Source organism: Panulirus ornatus, chromosome 15, assembly GCF_036320965.1.
Source record: "Panulirus ornatus isolate Po-2019 chromosome 15, ASM3632096v1, whole genome shotgun sequence".
Taxonomy (NCBI): domain Eukaryota; kingdom Metazoa; phylum Arthropoda; class Malacostraca; order Decapoda; family Palinuridae; genus Panulirus; species Panulirus ornatus.
The window spans coordinates 16158427-16181650 of NC_092238.1; the positions used below are offsets into that span (position 1 = coordinate 16158427).

General features: G+C 41.6%; 1 protein-coding gene across 8 annotated transcripts in view; it reads right to left on the reverse strand.

Annotated features, from left to right (window-relative positions):
* Positions 1–23224, reverse strand: part of LOC139753730 (tuberin-like) — a 582506-nt gene that overhangs the window by 93157 nt on the left and 466125 nt on the right. For all 8 annotated transcript variants that reach the window (XM_071670514.1, XM_071670517.1, XM_071670516.1 and 5 more), the window contains one exon: positions 11667–11908. In XM_071670514.1, coding sequence (XP_071526615.1) covers positions 11667–11908 — 242 coding nt within the window. The remainder of the gene's footprint in view (positions 1–11666; positions 11909–23224) is intronic.

Here is a 23224-nt window from a genome sequence, read left to right on the forward strand (position 1 = left end):
CAATTGAGTGGGAGAAGTATAAAAGAAAGAGACAGGAGGTCAAGAGAAAGGTGCAAGAGGTGAAAAAAAGGGCAAATGAGAGTTGGGGTGAGAGACTATCAGTAAATTTTAGGGAGAATAAAAAGATGTTCTGGAAGGAGGTAAATAGGGTGCGTAAGACAAGGGAGCAAATGGGAACTTCAGTGAAGGGCGTAAATGGGGAGGTGATAACAAGTAGTGGTGATGTGAGAAGGAGATGGAATGAGTATTTTGAAGGTTTGTTGAATGTGTCTGATGACAGAGTGGCAGATATAGGGTGTTTTGGTCGAGGTGGTGTGCAAAGTGAGAGGGTTAGGGAAAATGATTTGGTAAACAGAGAAGAGGTAGTAAAAGCTTTGCGGAAGATGAAAGCTGGCAAGGCAGCAGGTTTGGATGGTATTGCAGTGGAATTTATTAAAAAAGGGGGTGACTGTATTGTTGACTGGTTGGTAAGGTTATTTAATGTATGTATGACTCATGGTGAGGTGCCTGAGGATTGGCGGAATGCGTGCATAGTGCCATTGTACAAAGGCAAAGGGGATAAGAGTGAGTGCTCAAATTACAGAGGTATAAGTTTGTTGAGTATTCCTGGTAAATTATATGGGAGGGTATTGATTGAGAGGGTGAAGGCATGTACAGAGCATCAGATTGGGGAAGAGCAGTGCGGTTTCAGAAGTGGTAGAGGATGTGTGGATCAGGTGTTTGCTTTGAAGAATGTATGTGAGAAATACTTAGAAAAGCAAATGGATTTGTATGTAGCATTTATGGATCTGGAGAAGGCATATGATAGAGTTGATAGAGATGCTCTGTGGAAGGTATTAAGAATATATGGTGTGGGAGGCAAGTTGTTAGAAGCAGTGAAAAGTTTTTATCGAGGATGTAAGGCATGTGTACGTGTAGGAAGAGAGGAAAGTGATTGGTTCTCAGTGAATGTAGGTTTGCGGCAGGGGTGTGTGATGTCTCCATGGTTGTTTAATTTGTTTATGGATGGGGTTGTTAGGGAGGTAAATGCAAGAGTCCTGGAAAGAGGGGCAAGTATGAAGTCTGTTGGGGATGAGAGAGCTTGGGAAGTGAGTCAGTTGTTGTTCGCTGATGATACAGCGCTGGTGGCTGATTCATGTGAGAAACTGCAGAAGCTGGTGACTGAGTTTGGTAAAGTGTGTGGAAGAAGAAAGTTAAGAGTAAATGTGAATAAGAGCAAGGTTATTAGGTAGAGTAGGGTTGAGGGTCAAGTCAATTGGGAGGTAAGTTTGAATGGAGAAAAACTGGAGGAAGTGAAGTGTTTTAGATATCTGGGAGTGGATCTGTCAGCGGATGGAACCATGGAAGCGGAAGTGGATCATAGGGTGGGGGAGGGGGCGAAAATTTTGGGAGCCTTGAAAAATGTGTGGAAGTCGAGAACATTATCTCGGAAAGCAAAAATGGGTATGTTTGAAGGAATAGTGGTTCCAACAATGTTGTATGGTTGCGAGGCGTGGACTATGGATAGAGTTGTGCGCAGGAGGATGGATGTGCTGGAAATGAGATGTTTGAGGACAATGTGTGGTGCGAGGTGGTTTGATCGAGTAAGTAACGTAAGGGTAAGAGAGATGTGTGGAAATAAAAAGAGCGTGGTTGAGAGAGCAGAAGAGGGTGTTTTGAAATGGTTTGGGCACATGGAGAGAATGAGTGAGGAAAGATTGACCAAGAGGATATATGTGTCGGAGGTGGAGGGAACGAGGAGAAGAGGGAGACCAAATTGGAGGTGGAAAGATGGAGTGAAAAAGATTTTGTGTGATCGGGGCCTGAACATGCAGGAGGGTGTAAGGAGGGCAAGGAATAGAGTGAATTGGAGCGATGTGGTATACAGGGGTTGACGTGCTGTCAGTGGAGTGAATCAAGGCATGTGAGGCGTCTGGGGTGGACCATGGAAAGCTGTGTAGGTATGTATATTTGCGTGTGTGGACATGTGTATATACATGTGTATGGGGGGGGGGTTGGGCCATTTCTTTCGTCTGTTTCCTTGCGCTACCTCGCAAACGCGGGAGACAGCGACAAAGTATAAAAAAAAAAAAAAAAAAAAAAAAAAAATGTACATGTATGTCATTGTATGTATATGTGTGTGTATGAGTACAAGGGTCTTTCTTCATTTGTTTCCTGGTGCTACCTCATTGATCGATAAAAACAATCAAGTGTAAAAATAATATGTATTATCTATTAAATCATACTTAATCACTGTTTCCCGCATCAGAAAGGTAGTGCCAGGAAACAGGTTAAGAATGGCTCATCCACTCACATACACATTTAAATATACATAAATGCCCATACACACATATATACATATATATACATAACATTTATATATATTTATCATACTTTGTCGCTGTCTCCCGCATTAGGCGAGGTAGCCCAAGGAAATAGACGAAAGAATGGCCAAACCCACCCACATACACATGTATATACATACACGTCCACACACACACATATACATACCTATACATCTCAAGGTATAACTATATATACACATACATACATATACATATATACACATGTACATAATTCATACTGTCTGCCCTTATTCATTCCTGTTGTCACCCCACCACATAATAAAATACCAACCCCCTCCCCCACATGTGCACGAGGTAGCACTAGGAAAGACAACAAAGGCCACATTCATTCACACTCAGTCTCTAGCTGTCAAGTATAATGCATCGAAATCACAACTTCCTTTCCACATCCAGGCCCCACACAACTTTCCATGGTTTACCCCAAACGCTTCACATACCCTGGTTCAATCCAATGGCAGCACGTCGACCCTGGTATACCACATCGTTCCAATTCACTCTATTCCTTGCACACCTTTCACCTTCCTGCATGTTCAGGCCCCGATCACTCAAAATCTTTTTCACTCCATCTTTCCACCTCCAATTTGGTCTGCCACTTCTCCTCGTTCCCTCCACCACTGACACATATATCCTCTTGATCAATCTTTCCTCACTCATTCTCTCCATGTGACCAAACCATTTCAAAACACCCTCTTCTGCTCTCTCAACCACACTCTTTTTACCACCACACATCTCTCTTACCCTTTCATTACTTACTCGATCAAACCACCTCACACCACATATTGTCCTCAAACATCTCATTTCCAACACATCCACCCTCCTCCGCACAACTCTATCTATAGCCCATACTTTGCAACCATATATCATTGTTGGAACCACCATTCCTTCAAACATACCCATTTTTGCTTTCCAAGATAACATTCTCGACTTTCCCACATTCTTCAACGCTCCAAGAACTTTCACACCCTTCCCGACCCTATGATTCACTTCTGCTTCCATGGTTCCATCCACTGCCAAATCCACTCCCAGATATCTATAACACTTCACTTCCTCCAGTTTTTCTCCATTCAAACTTACCTTCTCACACGAATCAGCCACCAGCGCTGTATCATCAGCGAACAACAACTGACTCACTTCCCAAGCCCTCTAATCCACAACAGACTGCATACTTGCCCCTCTTTCCAAAACTCTTCCATTCACCTCCCTAACAACCCCATCCATAAACAAATTAAACAACCATGGAGACATCACACACCCCTGCCACAAACCGACATTCACTGAGAACCAATCAATTTCTCTCTTCCCACACGTACACATGCCTTACATCCTCGATAAAAACTTTTCACTGCTTCTAACAACTTGCCTCCCACACCATATATTCTTAATACCTTCCACAGAGCATCTCTATCAAATATATCATGTGCCTTCTCCAGATCCATAAATGCTACATACAAATCCATTTGCTTTTCTAAGTATTTCTTATATACATTCTTCAAAGCAAACACCTGATCCACACATCCTCTGCCACTTCTGAAACCACACTGCTCTTCCCCAGTCTGATGTTCTGTACATGCCTTCACTCTCTCAATCAATACCCTCCCATATAATTTACCAGGAATACTCAACAAACTTATACCTCTGTAATTTGAGCACTACCTTTTATCCCCCTTGCCTTTGTACAATGGCACTATGCAAGCATTCCGCCAATCCTCAGGCACCTCACCATGAGTCATACATACATTAAATAGCCTTACCAACCAGTCAACAATACAGTCACCCCCTTTTTTAATAAATTTCATTGCAACACCATCCAAACCCGCTGTCTTGCCGGCTTTCATTTTCCGCAAAGCTTTTACTACCTCTTCTCTATTTACCAAATCATTCTCCCTAACCTTCTCACTTTGCACACCATCTCGACCAAAAACCCTATATCTGCCACTCTATCATCAAACACATTCAACAAACCTTCAAAATACTCACTCCATCTCCTTCTCACATCACCACTACTCGTTATCACCTTCCCCCTTCACTCATGTTCCCATTTGTTCCCTTGTCTTATGCACTTTATTTACCTCCTTCCAAAACATCTTTTTATTCTCCCTAAAATTTAATGATACTCTCTCACCCCAACTCTCATACGCCCTCTCTTTCACCTCTTGCACCTTTCTCTTAACCTCCTGCCTCTTTCTTTTATATATCTCCCACTCATATGCAATATTTCCCTGCACAAATCGTCCAAATGCCTCTCTTCTCTTTCACTAATAATCTTACTTCTTCATCCCACCACTCACTACCCTTTCTAATCTGCCCACCTCCCATGCTTCTCATGCCACAAGCATCTTTTGCGCAAGCCATCACTGCTTCCATAAATAAATCCCATTTCTCCCCCACTCCCCTTGCCTCCTTTGTTCTCACCTTTTTCCATTCTGTACTCAGTCTCTCCTGGTACTTCCTCACACAAGTCTCCTTACCAAGCTCACTTACTCTCACCACTCTCTTCATCCCAACATTCTCTCTTCTTTTCTGAAAATCTCTACAAATCTTCACTTTCGCCTCCAGAAGATAATGATCAGACATCCCTCCAATTGCACCTCTCAGCACATTAACATCCAAAAGTCTCTCTTTCATGCGCCTATCAATTAACATGTAATCCAATAACGCTCTCTGGCCATCTCTCCTACTTACATACATATATTTTGCTTTGTCGCTGTCTCCGTTTGTGAGGTAGCACAAGGAAACAGACGAAAGAAATGGCCCAACCCACCCCCATACACAATGTATATACATACATGTCCACACATGCAAATATACATACCCATACATCTCAATGTACACATATATATACACACAGACATATACATATATACACATGCACACAATTCACACTGTCTGCCTTTATTCATTCCCATTGCCACCTCGCCACACATGGAATAACATCCCCCTCCCCCCTCAATGTGTGTGAGGTAGCGCTAGGAAAAGACAACAAAGGCCACATTCGTTCACACTCAGTCTCTAGATGTCATGCAATAATGCCCGAAACCACAGCTCCCTTTCCACATCCAGGCCCCCACACAACTTTCCATGGTTTACCCCAGACACTTCACATGCCCTGATTCAATCCATTGACAGCACGTCAACCCCGGTATACCGCATCGATCCAATTCACTCTATTCGTTGCCCGCCTTTCACCCTCCTGCATGTTCAGGCCCCGATCACTCAAAATCTTTTTCACTCCATCTTTCCACCTCCAATTTGGTCTCCCACTTCTCTCGTTCCCTCCACCTCCGACACATATATCCTCTTTGTCAATCTTTCCTCACTCATTCTCTCCATGAGCCCAAACCATTTCAAAACACCCTCTTCTGCTCTCTCAACCACACTCTTTTTATTTCCACACATCTCATACCATTACATTACTTACTCGATCAAACCACCTCACACCACATATTGTCCTCAAACATCTCATTTCCAGCACATCCACCCTCCTGCGCACAACCCTATCCATACGTATACATACGTATACTTATATGTATACTTACATACGTATACTTATATATATCTCTCTTTTTAAACCAGGTATTCCCAATCACTAGTACTTTTTCAGCACATAAATCTACAAGCTCTTCACCATTTCCATTTACAACACTGAACACCCCATGTATACCAATTATTCCCTCAACTGCCACATTACTCACCTTTGCATTCAAATTACCCATCACTATAACCCGGTCTCATGCATCAAAACTACTAACACACTCACTCAGCTACTCCCAAAACACATGATCTTTCTTCTCATGCCCAGGTGCATATGCACCAATAATCACCTATCTCTCTCCATCCACTTTCAGTTTTACCTATATCAATCTAGAGTTTACTTTCTTACACTCTATCACATACTCCCACAACTCCTGTTTCAGGAGTACTGCTACTTCTTCCCTTGCTCTTGTCCTCTCACTAACCTCTGACTTTACTCCCAAGACATTCCCAAACCACTCTTCCCCTTTACCCTTGAGCTTCATTTCACTCAGAGCCAAAACATCCAGGTTCCTTTCCTCAAACATATTACCTATCTCTCCTTTTTTTCTCATCTTGGTTACTTCCACACCCATTTAGACACCCCAATCTGAGCCTTCGAAGAGGATGAGCACTCCCCACATGACTCCTTCTTCTGTTTCCCCGTATAGAAAGTTAAAATACAAGGAGGGGAGGGTTTCTAGCCCCCCGCTCCCGTCCCCTTGAGTCACCTTCTCTGACACGTGAGGAATGCGTAGGAAGTATTCTTTCTCCCCTATCCCCTATACACACATATACCTACACACACAGACATGTACAAATATACACATGTACATATTCATGCTTGCTTGCCTTCATCCATTCCTGTTGCTATACCGCCACACAAAAAAAGCATCACCTATCCCTACTTCAGCAAAGTAGCACTAAGAAAAACCAAAAAAGGCCACATTCGTTCACACTCTGTCTCTAGCTGTCATGTGTAATGCACCAAAACCACAGTTCCAAATCCACATCCAAGCCCTACAGACCTTTCAGTAGATTACCCCAGATGCTTCACATGCCCTGGTTCAGTATTTTCACAGAACATTGACCCCTGTATACCACACCATTCCATTTCACTCTATTTCTTGCAAACCTTTCACCCTCCTGTATGTTCAGGCCCCGATCACTCAAAATCTTCACTCCATCTTTCCACCTCCAACTTGGTCTCCCACTTCTCCTCGTTCCCTCCACCTCTGACACATATATCCTCTTTGTCAATCTTTCCTCACTCATTCTCTCCATATTTCCGGACCATTTCAACACACCCTCTGCTGCTCTCTCAACCACACTTTTCCTTACCATACATCCTCTTACCCTTTCATTACTCACTTGATCAAACCACCTCACACCACATATCGTCCTCAAACATTTCATTTCTAATGCATCCACCCTCGTATTCACACACCTATCTATAGCCCATACCTCAACCATATAACATCACTTGAACTACTATTCCATCAAACATAACCATTTTTGTTCTCCGAGATAATGTTCTCTCCTTCCACACATTCTTCAATACTTCTAGAACCTTCGCCCCCTACCCCACCCTGTGGCTCACTTCCACTTCCATGGTTCCGATCACTATTAAGTCCACTCCCAGATATCTAAAATATTTCACTTCCTCCAAAATTTTTTCTGACAAACTTACATCCCAATCAACTTGTCCCTTAACCCTACTGAACCTAATAACCTTGCTCTTATTCACATTTACTCTGAACTTTTTCCTTTCACACACTTTTCCAAACTGGGTCACCAACCTCTGCAATTTTTCAAAATCAGCCACTAGAGATATATCATACGTGAACAACAACAGACTCACTTCCCAGACCCTCTCACCCACAACAGACTGCATACTCACCCCTCTCCAAAATTCTTGCATTTAAATCCCTAACCAGCCCCTTCCATAAACAAATTAAGCAATCATAGGGACTTCACACACCTCTGCCAAAGACTGATATTCACTAGGAACCAATCATTCTCCTCTCTTCCTACTCGTACACATGCCTCACATCTTTGGTAAATACTTTTCACTGCCTCTAGCAACTTACCTCCCAAACCATTTATTCTTCAAAACTTCCACAACACATCTCTATCAACCCTATCATATGCCTTCTCCACATCCATAAATGCTGCATAAAAAAACATTTCTCACATATATTCTTCAAAGCAAACACATGATCCACACATCCTCTACCACTTCTGTAACCACACTGCTCTTCCTCAATATGATGCTCTGTTCATGCCTTCACACTCTCAATCAATACTCTCCCACATAATTTCCCAGGAATATTCAACAAACTAATACCTCTCTACTTTCAACACTCATCTCTATACCCTTTGCATTTGTACAAAGGCACTATGCATGCATTCCACCAATCCTTAGGCACTTCACCATGATCCAATCATACAGTGAATATCCTCTTAGTCAAGCTTTCATCACTCATTCTCTCCATATGTCCAAACCATTTCAACACACCCTCTTCTGCTCTCTCAAACACACACTATTATTTCCACACATCTCTTTTACCCTTTCATTACTTACCTGACGAAACCACCTGACACCACACACTGTCCTCAAACATTTCCAAAACATCCACCCTCCTCCATACAACCCTATCTATAACCCACACCTCACACCCATAAAATATTGTTGGAACTACTATTCCTTCAAACATACCCATTTTTCCTCTCTGCGACAATGTTCTCTCGTTCCATACATTCTTCATCACTCCCAAAACATTCGCCCCCTCCCCCACTCTTGTGACCCACTTCTGCTTCCATGGTTCCCTTCACTGGTAAGTCAACTCTCAGATACCTAAAACACTCCACTTCCTCCAATTTTTCACCACTCAAACTTACCTCCCAATTAACTTGTCCCTCAACCCTACTGAACCTAATACCCTTGCTCTTACTAACATTTACTCTCAACTTTCTCCTTTCACACACTTTTCAAAACTCACTCATCAACTTCATCAGTTTCTCACTCAAATCAGCCACCACTCACTTCCCTGGCTCTCTCATCTCCAATAGACTGCATAATTGCCCCTCTCCAAAACCCTTGCATTTGCCTCTCAAACCACCCCATCCATAAACTAATTAAAGAACCATGGGGACATCACACACCCTGCCATAGACCGACATTCACTGGGAACCAATCACTCTCCTCTCTTCCTACTCGTACATACCATACATCCTTGGTTAATACATTTCACTGCTTCTAGCAGCTTACCTCCCATGCCAGACCTTCCACAAAGCATCCCTATCACCCTATCATATGCCTTCTCTAGATCTGTAAATGCTACATGCAAATCTATCTGTTATTCTAAGTATTTCTCACACACATTCTTCAAAGCAAACACCTGATCCATACATCCTCTACCACTTCTGAAACCACACTGCTCTTCCCCAATCTAATGCAATGTACATGCATTCACCCCTCTCATTCAATATCCTCCCATATAATTTCCTTGGAAAACTCAACAACTTATGCCTCTGAAGTTTGAACACTTGCTTTTATCCATTTTGCCTTTGTACAATGGAATTATGCATGCATTCCTCAGGCACTTCACCATGATCCATACATACACTGGATATCCTTACCAACCAATCAACAAGACAGTCATCCCTTTCTTAATAAATTCCACTGCAATGCATCGAAACCCGCTGCCTTGCCAGATTTCGTCTTCCACACAGCTTTCACAACCTCTTCTCTTAACCAAACCTGACCCTCTCACTTCACACACCACTCTAACCAAAACATCCCACATCTGCCAGCCTATCATCAAACATTCAACAAACCTTCAAAATACTCACTTCATCATTACCTGTTATTACTTCCCTCCTTGCCCCCTTCATCGATGTTCCCATTTGTTCTCTTGTCTTACAAACATTATTCACCTTCCAAAACATCTTTTTATTCTCCCTAAAGTTTAATGATCCTCTCTCACCCCAGCTCTCATCTGCCCTCTTTTTCAACCCTTGCACCTTCCTCTTGACCTCCTGCCACTTTATTTTATACATCTCCCAGTCATTTGCACTCATTCCTTGCAAGTATCATCCAAATGCCTCTCATTTCTCTTTCACTAACAACTTTACTTCTTCATCCCACCACTCACTACCCTTTCTAATCTGCCCATCTCCCACCTTTCTCATGCCACATGCATCTTTTGCACATGCCATCACACCTTCCCTGAATACATCCCATTACTCACCCATTCCCCTTATATCATTCACTCTCACCTTTTGCCATTCTACACTCAATCTCTCCTGGTACTTTGTCACATATGACTCCTCTCCAAGCTCACTTACTCTCACCTTTCTCTTCTCTCCAACATTCTCTCTTCTTTTTTGAAAACCTCTTCAAATCTTCGCCTTTGCCTCCACAAGATAGTGATCAGACATCCCTCCAGTTGCCCCTCTCAGCACATTAACATCTAAAAGTCTCTCTCTTACACACCTATCAATTAACGTCATCCAATAATGCCCTTTGACCATCTCTTCTACTTAAATATGTATACTTATGCATATCTCTCTTTTTAAGCCAGGTATTCCCATTCACCAGTCTTTTTTTCATCATACAAATCTATGAGCTCTTCACCATTTCCATTCACAACACTGAATACCCCATATACACCAATTATACCCTCAAATGCCACATTACTCACTGCATTTAAATCACCCATCACTAATACCCAGTTTCAAGCATCAAAGCTGCTGACACACTCACTCAGAAGACTTAGATTCAAGATGTCTAAGGATATGGTAAGTGAGGAGAGTCTCAAAGACCCTGGAAATGGCAGACGTCAAAGCAAAAGGACATTATTCAGAGGGGTTAGAATGGTCACCCTTATTAGAGATGGTATGTACCAACATATGCTTCCATGAAGAGGGAAAAGTTTTGGTTTTTAAACAGAAATGAAGCAGACATGGTGCAAGTTCGGAGACACAAACTTTCAGCACATGGGATGGATGTCATCAGGACAATAAGCTTTCCTTGTGTCTAGAGAAGCACTTTTTGGACATTTTGAAAAGATTATGGGGAGGGGCATAGGATTAGCAAGAGGAACATCAGGGGGTGAAGGAATGTTAAAATCATCCAAGGAAAGAGTTAGATGAGAAACAAGAACCAAAGAGAGTTGCTTTACCTCCAGTAGGGACAGGTATGGTACCATCAGAATGGAAAGTGAAGGAGAGGAAGAGTGACAAAAGTTGTTAGCAATGTCCTTAGATAATGACCAGAAAGACCTATCATTGGATGATAAGGAGAGGTTATCACACTTCCTTTGAGCAAATGACCACTTTGCTTTACATGCAACTTATTCACAATGATTATGGGCAGAGATAAATGCTGAATGGGCATCGAAGTAAGGAGAGTTTTTCAAGCCTAAATGCTTGATCCCTTGTCTGAATGACAGAAAGAATGGCTGAACTGTGGATTGGAAGAAGGGGTCAACATGGAGGAAGAGGAAATAAATGCTTCCATTCCAAAAACAATAAACTCTGTTGTGCATTTGCTGGAGACATAAGTATCACCACAAACAAGACTAATATACCCAAGAAAAGTCAGAGAAGAGTTTTTTGCAGGTTTATCCAGTCATCTTTGTTGAGGTGCCAATATCTATGTTCATAATGGGCTGCTGGAGGAAGAAGTGCCATTAGAATAAATACTTTTTTGAGGATGTGGTCAGATGAACCAACTAGGGACAAGATTGAAGGTTTCATGCATGAAAAAATACTGCACATTCTAGAAACTTAGCTAAAAAGAATTACCTTGGTGATATACCTCCTTTGGTGTTCTTGTCAGAGGCAGGTATATTTGCATTTGTAACTGCTGCAACTTCAGCATGCACCCTACATGATGCAGGATTCATATCAGAAATAGAATGTCCTCTGTTTCGTTGCATAGGTTGAGGGGAAAGCATGCTACCTCTTCTCTCATCATCACCAGTGCAGGTGCAAGAGGAACTTGAGACATGGCTAGATCCAGGTATGCTTCTTCTGCTTCCATTTTTCTGAAATAATCCAAAGGGAAGTAATGTCCAATTGCCTAAATAAATGAAAACTAATACTTGAAAATATACTGGGGTAAAAAGTAAAACTTTAATAGAACAGCTATACCAGAGGTTTAATTTCCAAGATTAGCAATGCTTCACCATATTTTCACCATAAGAAAAAATTACTATAACTATAAAAAGTACTTTATACAAATACATATTTATATTGAATAAATAGCCCTTCTTTATTTGTACTACAAAATAAAAATCATTAGATTACATTTAGTCTTACTTGCTTTACCTCATGTACTTATCTTGTGTATGTAATATAAGGATCAATGAGCTATCATATGCTTTTGAAAATGGGTATGCACTGGTTAGATACTCATCAGAAAAGGAGGTCCCATATCAACATTTCTTTATTAACTAACATCACTTAAATTCAGCACTAAAGGTAAGACAAAGGAGAAAAAATGCCATAATACTGTAACATACACTATCTAACCAATGTAAAGGTTTTCCCATATCAATACTCCATCCCAGTACTTAAATGTTACATACATATATTATAATGAGGGTTTGCAATTCTAGGGTCAATCAAGACTAATAAATGACAGGTTACTTCCACATTAAATATCTTGGATATTTTACACCAGTCAATTTGAGAGTCAATCAGTACTACTAAATGACTGGCTGCTTCTACTTTTAACAATCACTATATTTGATACCAGTCAAAACAATGTGATTATCTTGAATGCATATAAAAATAATACAAAGTTAAAAAAACATTACAATATGACAAGATATCATACAGCTTTAATCAAATGTTTTACTCGATGATTATCATACTTCAGAGCCTCTTTTTTTCATACATATTCACCATTTCCTGTGTCAGTGAAGTAGCACTAAAAACAGAGTACTCAGCCTAAGAAAGAAAATCATCATGTGGCCTCATTCTCTGGTCCTTCTTTTGGAAAAGTAAAAACTGGAGGGGAGTATTTCCAGCCCCCTGCTCACTCCCCTTTTAGCACCTTTTATGACACACAGGGAATAAATGGGAAGTATTCTTTCTCCCCTATCCAAAGGGATAATATATATTTATTTATTAATTATACTTTGTCCCTGTCTCCCGCGTCAGCGAGCTAGCTCAAGGAAACAGACGAAAGAATGACCCAACCCACCCACATACACATGTATATACATACATGCTCACACATGCACATATACATACCTATACATCTCAATGTACACATATAAATATATGCAGACATATACATATATACACATGTACATAATTCATACAGTCTGCCTTTATTCATTCCCATCGCCACCCCACCACACATGAAAAAAAAAAACCTCCCCCACAAGTGTGTGAGGTAGCGCTGGGAAAAGACAACAAAGGCCACATTCATTCACACTCAGCCTCTAGCTGTCATGTATAATTCACCAAAACCACAGCTCCCTTTCCATATCCAGGCCCCACACAACATTCTATGGTTTACCCCAGACGCTTCACATGCCCTGGTTCAATCCTTTGACAGAGCGACGACCCCGGTACACCAAATCGTTCCATTTCACTCTATTCCTCGCACGCCTTTCACCCTCCTGCATGTTCAGTCCCCGATCACTCTAAATCTTTTTCACTCCATCTTTCCACCTCCAATTTGGTCTCCCACTTCTCCTTGTTCCCTCCACATCTGACACATATATCCTCTTTGCCAATCTTTCCTCACTCATTCTCTCCATGTGAACAAACCATTTCAAAACACCCTCTTCTGTCCTCTCAACCACACTCTTTTTATTACCAAACATCCTCTTACCCTTTCATTATTTACTTGATCAAACCATCTCACACCACATATTGTCCTCAAACATCTCATTTTCAGAACATCCACCCTCCTCCGCACAAGTCTATCTATATCCCAAGCCTCAAACCATATAAAATGATGGCAACCAGTATTCCTTCAAACATATATATATATATTCTTATTTTTTTTTGCTTTGTCGCTGTCTCCCGCGTTAGCAAGGTAGCGCAAGGAAACAGACGAAAGAATGGCCCAACCCACCCACATACACATGTATATACATACACATCCACACATGCAAATATACATACCTATACATCTCAACGTACATATATATATACACACACAGACATATCTATATATACACATTTACGTAATTCATACTGTCTGCCTTTATTCATTACCATTGCCACCTCGCCACACATGAAATAACAACCCCTTCCCCCTCATGTGTGCAAGGTAGCGCTAGGAAAAGTCAACAAAGGCCCCATTCATTCACACTCAGTCTCTAGCTGTCATGCAATAATACACCAAAACCACAGTTCCCTTTCCACATCCAGGCCCCCACACAACTTTCCATGGTTTACCCCAGACGCTTCACATGCCCTGGTTCAATCCATTGACAGCACGTCAACCCCGGTATACCACATCGATCCAATTCACTCTATTCCTTGCCCTCCTTTCACTCTCCTGCATGTTCAGGCCCCAATCACACAAAATCTTTTTCACTCCATCTTTCCACCTCCAATTTGGTCTCCCACTTCTCCTCGTTCCCTCCACCGCCAACACATTTGCTTTTCTAAGTATTTCTCACATACATTCTTCAAAGCAAACACCTGATCCACACATCCTCTACCACTTCTGAAACCACACTGCTCTTCCCCAATCTCATGCTCTGTACATGCCTTCACCCTCTCAATCAATACCCTCCCATATAATTTACCAGGAATACTCAACAAACTTATACCTCTGAAATTTGAGCACTCACTCTTATCCCCTTTGCCTTTGTACAATGGCACTATGCACGCATTCCGCCAATCCTCAGGCACCTCACCATGAGTCATACATACATTAAATAACCTTACCAAACAGTCAATAAGACAGTCACCCCCTTTTTTAATAAATTCCACTGCAATACCATCCAAACCTGCTGCCTTGCTGGCTTTCATCTTCCGCAAAGCTTTTACTACCTCTTCTCTGTTTACCAAATCATTTTCCCTAACCCTCTAACTTTGCACACCACCTCGACCAAAACACCCTATATCTGCCACTCAATCATCAAACACATTCAACAAACCTTCAAAATACTCACTCCATCTCCTTCTCACATCACCACTACTTGTTATCACCTCCCCATTTGCGCCCTTCACTGAAGTTCCCATTTGCTCCCTTGTCTTACGCACTTTATTTACCTCCTTCCAGAACATCTTTTTATTCTCCCTAAAATTTAATGATACTCTCTCACCCCAACTCTCATTTGCCCTCTTTTTCACCTCTTGCACCTTTCTCTTGACCTCCTGTCTCTTTCTTTTATACATCTCCCACTCAATTGCATTTTTTCCCTGCAAAAATTGTCCAAATGCCTCTCTCTTCTCTTTCACTAATAATCTTACTTCTTATATATATAATGGCGACAGGGCAAAGTGAATAAATAGATAAATATATATAGGGGAGAAAGAATACTTCCCACGTATTCCCTGCATGTCGTAGAAGGCGACTAAAAGGGAAGGGAGTGGGGAAATGGAAATCCTCCCCTCTTTTTTTTTTTTAAATTTTCCAAAAGAAGGAACAGAGAAGGGGGCCATATGAGGATATTCCCTCAAAGGCCCAGTCCTCTGTTCTTAACGCTACCTCGCTAATGCGGGAAATGGCAAATAGTATGAAAAAAAAATAAATATATATATATATATATAGGGGATAGGGGATTAAGAATACTTCCCACGTATTCCCTGCGTGTCGTAGAAGGCGACTAAAAGGGGAGGGAGCGGGGGGCTGGAAATCCTCCCCTCTCTCTCTTTTTTTTTTTTTTTTTAATTTTCCAAAAGAAGGAACAGAGGGGGCCAGGTGAGGATATTCCAAAAAAGGCCCAATCCTCTGTTCTTAACGCTACCTCGCTATCGCGGGAAATGGCGAATAGTATGAAAAAAAAATATATATATATATATATTTATTATATTTACTTCTTATTTTATTTATTTTGCTTTGTCGCTGTCTCCCACGTTAGCGAGGTAGCGCAAGGAAACAGATGAAAGAATGGCCCAACCTGCCCACATACACATGTATATACATACACGTCCACACACGCAAATATACATACCTATACATCTCAATGTACACATATATATACAAACACAGACATATACATATATACACATGTACATAATTCATACTGTCTGCCTTTATTTGTTCCCATCGCCATCCCGCCACACACGGAATAACAACCCCCTCCCCCCTCATGTGTGCGAGGTAGCGTTAGGAAAAGACACCAAAGGCTCCATTCGTTCAGTCTCTAGCTGTCATGTAATAATGCACCGAAACCACAGCTCCCTTTCCACATCCAGGCCCCACACAACTTTCCATGGTTTACCCCAGATGCTTCACATGCCCTGGTTCAATCCATTGACAGCACGTCGACCCCGGTATACCACATCGTTCCAATTCACTCTATTGCTTGCACGCCTTTCACCCTCCTGCATGTTCAGGCCCCGATCACTCAAAATCTTTTTCACTCCATCTTTCCACCTGAAATTTGGTCTCCCACTTCTCCTCGTTCCCTCCACCTCTGACACATATATCCTCTCTGTCAATCTTTCCTCACTCATTCTCTCCATGTGACCAAACCATTTCAAAACACCCTCTTCTGCTCTCTCAACCACACTCTTTTTATTTCCACACATCTCTCTTACCCTTACATTACTTACTCGATCAAACCACCTCACACCACATATTGTCCTCAAACATCTCATTTCCAGCACATCCACCCTCCTGCGCACAACTCTATCCATAGCCCACGCCTCGCAACCATACAACATTGTTGGAACCACTATTCCTTCAAACATACCCATTTTTGCTTTCCAAGATATTGTTCTCGACTTCCAAACATTCTTCAAGGCTCCCGGAATTTTCGCCCCCTCCCCCACACTATGATTCACTTCCACTTCCATGGTTCCATCCGCTGCCAGATCCACTCCCAGATATCTAAAACACTTTACTTCCTCCAGTTTTTCTCCATTCAAACTTACCTCCCAATTGACTTGACCCTCAACCCTACTGTACCTAATAACCTTGCTCTTATTCACATTTACTCTTAACTTTCTTCTTTCACACACTTTACCAAACTCAGTCACCAGCTTCTGCAGTTTCTTACATGAATCAGCCACCAGCGCTGTATCATCAGCGAACAACAACTGACTCACTTCCCAAGCTCTCTCATCCACAACAGATTGCACCCTTGCCCCTCTTTCCAAAACTCTTGCATTCACCTCCCTAACAACCCCATCCATAAACAAATTAAACAACCATGGAGAAATCACACACCCCTGCCACAAACCTACATTCACCGAGAACCAATCACTTTCCTCTCTTCCTACACGTACACAAGCCTTACATACTCGATAAAAACTTTTCACTGCTTCTAACAACTTGCCTCCCACACCATATATTCTTAATACCTTCCACAGAGCATCTCTATCAACTCTATCATATGCCTTCTCCAGATCCATAAATGCTACATACAAATCCATTTGTTTTTCTAAGTATTTCTCATATACATTCTTCAAAGCAAACACCTGATCCACACATCCTCTACCACTTCTGAAACCACACTGCTCTTCCCCAATCTGATGTTCTGTACATGCCTTCACCCTCTCAATCAATACCCTCCCATATAATTTACCAGGAATACTCAACAAACTTATACCTCTGTAATTTGAGCACTCACTCTTATCCCCTTTGCCTTTGTACAATGGCACTATGCAAGCATTCCGCCAATCCTCAGGCACCTCACCATGAGTCATACATACATTAAATAACCTTACCAACCCGTCAAGAATACAGTCACCCCCTTTTTTAATAAATTCCACTGCAATACCATCCAAACCTGCTGCCTTACCGGCTTTCATCTTCCATAAAGCTTTTGCTACCTCTTCTTTATTTACCAAATCATTTTCCCTAACCCTCTCACTTTGCACACCACCTCGACCAAAACACCCTATATCTGCCACTCTATCATCAAACACATTCAACAAACCTTCAAAATACTCACTCCATCTCCTTCGTACATCACCACTACTTGTTATCACCTCCCCATTAGCCCCCTTCACTGAAGTTCCCATTTGCTCCCTTGTCTTACGCACTTTATTTACCTCCTTCCAAAACATATATATACATATATTTTTCTTTTTTTTTTTTTTTTTTGCTTTGTCGTTGTCTCCCGCGTTTGCGAGGTAGCGCAACGAAACAGACGAAAGAAATGGCCCAACCCACCCCCATACACATTTATATACATACGTCCACACACGCAAATATACATACCTACACAGCTTTCCATGGTTTACCCCAGACGCTTCACATGCCCTGATTCAATCCACTGACAGCACGTCAACCCCGGTATACCACATCGATCCAATTCACTCTATTCCTTACCCTCCTTTCACCCTCCTGCATGTTCAGGCCCCAATCACACAAAATCTTTTTCACTCCATCTTTCCACCTCCAATTTGGTCTCCCTCTTCTCCTCGTTCCCTCCACCTCCGACACATATATCCTCTTGGTCAATCTTTCCTCACTCATTCTCTCCATGTGCCCAAACTATTTCAAAACACCCTCTTCTGCTCTCTCAACCACGCTCTTTTTATTTCCACACATCTCTCTTACCCTTACGTTACTTACTCGATCAAACCACCTCACACCACACATTGTCCTCAAACATCTCATTTCCAGCACATCCATCCTCCTGCGCACAACTCTATCCATAGAACACACCTCGCAACCATACAACATTGTTGGAACCACTATTCCTTCAAACATACCCATTTTTGCTTTCCGAGATAATGTTCTCGACTTCCACACATTCTTCAAGGCTCCCAGGATTTTCGCCCCCTCCCCCACCTTATGATCCACTTCCGCTTCCATGGTTCCATCCGCAGCCAGATCCACTCCCAGATATCTAAAACACATTACTTCCTCCAGTTTTTCTCCATTCAAACTTACCTCCCAATTGACTTGACCTTCAACCCTACTGTACCTAATAACCTTGCTCTTATTCACATTTACTCTTAACTTTCTTCTTTCACACACTTTACCAAACTCAGTCACCAGCTTCTGCAGTTTCTCACATGAATCAGCCACCAGCGCTGTATCATCAGCGAACAACAACTGACTCACTTCCCAAGCTCTCTCATCCCCAACAGACTTCATACTTGCCCCTCTTTCCAAAACTCCTGCATTCACCTCCCTAACAACCCCATCCATAAACAAATTAAACAACCATGGAGACATCACACACACCTGCCGCAAACCTACATTCACCGAGAACCAATCACTTTCCTCTCTTCCTACATGTACACATGCCTTACATCCTCGATAAAAACTTTTCACTTCTTCTAACAACTTGCCTCCCACACCATATATTCTTAATACCTTCCACAGAGCATCTCTATCAACTCTATCATATGCCTTCTCCAGATCCATAAATGCTACATACAAGTCCATTTGCTTTTCTAAGTATTTCTCACATACATTCTTCAAAGCAAACACCTGATCCACACATCCTCTACCACTTCTGAAACCACACTGCTCTTCCCCAATCTGATGCTCTGTACATGCCTTCACCCTCTCAATCAATACCCTCCCATATAATTTACCAGGAATACTCAATAATCTTATACCTTTGTAATTTGAGCACTCACTCTTATCCCCTTTGCCTTTGTACAATGGCACTATGCACGCATTCCGCCAATCCTCAGGCACCTCACCATGAGTCATACATACATGAAATAACCTTACAAACCAGTCAATAATACAGTCACCCCCTTTTTTAATAAATTCCACTGCAATACCATCCAAACCTGCTGCCTTGCCGGCTTTCATCTTCCGCAAAGCTTTTACTACCTCTTCTCTGTTTACCAAATCATTTTCCCTAACCCTCTCACTTTGCACACCACCTCGACCAAAACACCCTATAATTGCCACTCTATCATCAAACACATTCAACAAACCTTCAAAATACTCACTCCATCTCCTTCTCACATCACCACTACTTGTTATCACCTCCCCATTTGCACCCTTCACTGAAGTTCCCATTTGCTCCCTTGTCTTACGCACTTTATTTACCTCCTTCCAGAACATCTTTTTATTCTCCCTAAAATTTAATGATTCTCTCTCACCCCAACTCTCATTTGCCCTCTTTTTCACCTCTTGCACCTTTCTCTTGACCTCTTGTCTCTTTCTTTTATACATCTCCCACTCAATTGCATTTTTTCCCTGCAAAAATCGTCCAAATGCCTCTCTCTTCTCTTTCACTAAAAATCTTACTTCTTCATCCCACCACTCACTACCCTTTCTAATCAACCCACCTCCCACTCTTCTCATGCCACAAGCATCTTTTGCGCAATCCATCACTGATTCCCTAAATACATACCATTCCTCCCCCACTCCCCTTACTTCCATTGTTCTCACCTTTTTCCATTCTGTACTCAGTCTCTCCTGGTACTTCCTCACACAAGTCTCCTTCCCAAGCTCACTTACTCTCACCACCCTCTTCACCCCAACATTCACTCTTCTTTTCTGAAAACCCATACAAATCTTCACCTTAGCCTCCACAAGATAATGATCAGACATCCCTCCAGTTGCACCTCTCAGCACATTAACATCCAAAAGTCTCTCTTTCGCACGTCTGTCAATTAACACGTAATCCAATAACGCTCTCTGGCCATCTCTCCTACTTACATACGTATACTTATGTATATCTCGCTTTCTAAACCAGGTATTCCCAATCAGCAGTCCTTTTTCAGCACATAAATCTACAAGCTCTTCACCATTTCCATTTACAACACTGAACACCCCATGTATACCAATTATTCCCTCAACTGCCACATTGCTCACCATTGCATTCAAATCACCCATCACTATAACCTGGTCTCGTGCATCAAAACCACTAATACACTCATTCAGCTGCTCCCAAAACACTTGCCTCTCATGATCTTTCTTCTCATGCCCAGGTGCATATGCACCAATAATCACCCATCTCTCTCAATCAACTTTCAGTTTTACCTATATTAATCGAGAATTTACTTTCTTACATTCTATCACATACTCCCACAACTCCTGTTTCAGGAGTACTGCTACTCCTTCCCTTGCTCTTGTCCTCTCACTAACCCCTGACTTTACTCCCAAGACATTCCCAAACCACTCTTCCCCTTTACCCTTGAGCTTCGTTTCACTCAGAGCCAAAACATCCAGGTTCCTTTCCTCAAATATGCTACCTATCTCCTTTTGTCACATCTTGGTTACATCCACACACATTTAGACACCCCAGTCTGAGCCTTCGAGGAGGATGAGCACTCCCCGCGTGACTCCTTCTTCTGTTTCCCATTTTAGAAAGTTAAAAAAAAAAAAATACAAGGAATGGAGGATTTCTGGCCCCCCTCTCCCGTCCCCTCTAGTCGCCTTCTACGACACGCGAGGAATGCGTGGGAAGTATTCTTTCACCCTGATCCCTAGGGATAATATATATATATATACATATATATATATATATATATATATATACATACACATATATACGCACATATACACACACACACACATATACATATATATACATATGAAAAATGTAAGAAATAATTTAGAAAACTGAAACTTCTAGCTTGAAATGAAATGAAAAAATGAATGTCACATAATGGTTCAACCTCTGGCTATGGAAAAGGGAAATGTGTAATTTATTTACACAAACGTCAATAGTAGTTCTCATCAATTTAACCACTGTATCAATAAGTTTCAATGTCTAAGCTACATTTTTTCCAATTTCACTATTTTCTTGTCAGAGCACTATGTATGAAAACTATCACTCCAGTAACACAATTATAAACATTTACTTCCCCTTTAAAAAAGTTCTGAGGAAGTCTGCCTCGATACAGTGCGGTACATTGTACCACCTGGCGAGGTTTGTGTTGCAATGGTTCTTGATTCACAAACGTAGTAGCATCACTGGTGGGCGGAAGAACATTCTTGTAACCCTAGCAAGGATCACAGTCTGTGCAACTCCATTATATACATATATATATATATATATATATATATATATATATATATACATATATACATATATACATATATATATATATATATGGTGGCTAAGGTGAAGATTTGTATGGGTTTTCAGAAAAGAAGAGTGAATGTTGGGGTGAAGAGGGTGGTGAGAGTAAGTGAGCTTGGGAAGGAGACTTGTGTGAGGAAGTACCAGGAGAGACTGAGTACAGAATGGAAAAAGGTGAGAACAATGGAAGTAAGGGGAGTGGGGGAGGAATGGGATGTATTTAGGGAATCAGTGATGGATTGCGCAAAAGATGCTTGTGGCATGAGAAGAGTAGGAGGTGAGAAGAGGGGAGGTGGGTTGATTAGAAAGGGTAGTGTGTGGTAGGATGAAGTTGTAGGATTATTAGTGAAAGAGAAGAGAGAGGCATTTGGATGATTTTTGCAGGGAAAAAATGCAATTGAGTGGGAGATGTATAAAAGAAAGAGACAGGAGGTCAACAGAAAGGTGCAAGAGGTGAAAAAGAGGGCAAATGAGAGTTGGGGTAAGAGAGTATCATTAAATTTTAGGGAGAATAAAAAGATGTTCTGGAAGGAGGTAAATAAAGTGCATAAGACAAGGGAGCAAATGGGAACTTCAGTGAAGGGCGCAAATGGGGAGGTGATAACAAGTAGTGGTGATGTGAGAAGATGGAGTGAGTATTTTGAAAGTTTGTTGAATGTGTTTGATGATAGAGTGGCAGATATAGGGTGTTTTGGTCGAAGTGGTGTGCAAAGTGAGAGGGTTAGGGAAAATGATTTGGTAAACAGAGAAGAGGTAGTAAAAGCTTTGCGGAAGATGAAAGCCGGCAAGGCAGCAGGTTTGGATGGTATTGCAGTGGAATTTATTAAAAAAGGGGGTGACTGTATTATTGACTGATTGGTAAGGTTATTTAATGTATGTATGACTCATGGTGAGGTGCCTGAGGATTGGCGGAATGCGTGCATAGTGCCATTGTACAAAGGCAAAGGGGATAAGAGTGAGTGCTCAAATTACAGAGGTATAAGTTTGTTGAGTATTCCTGGTAAATCATATGGGAGGGTATTGATTGAGAGGGTGAAGGCATGTACAGAGCATCAGATTGGGGAAGAGCAGTGTGGTTTCAGAAGTGGTAGAGGATGTGTGGATCAGGTGTCTGCATTGAAGAATGTATGTGAGAAATACTTAGAAAAGCAAATGGACTTGTATGTAGCATTTATGGATCTGGAGAAGGCATATGATAGAGTTGATAGAGAT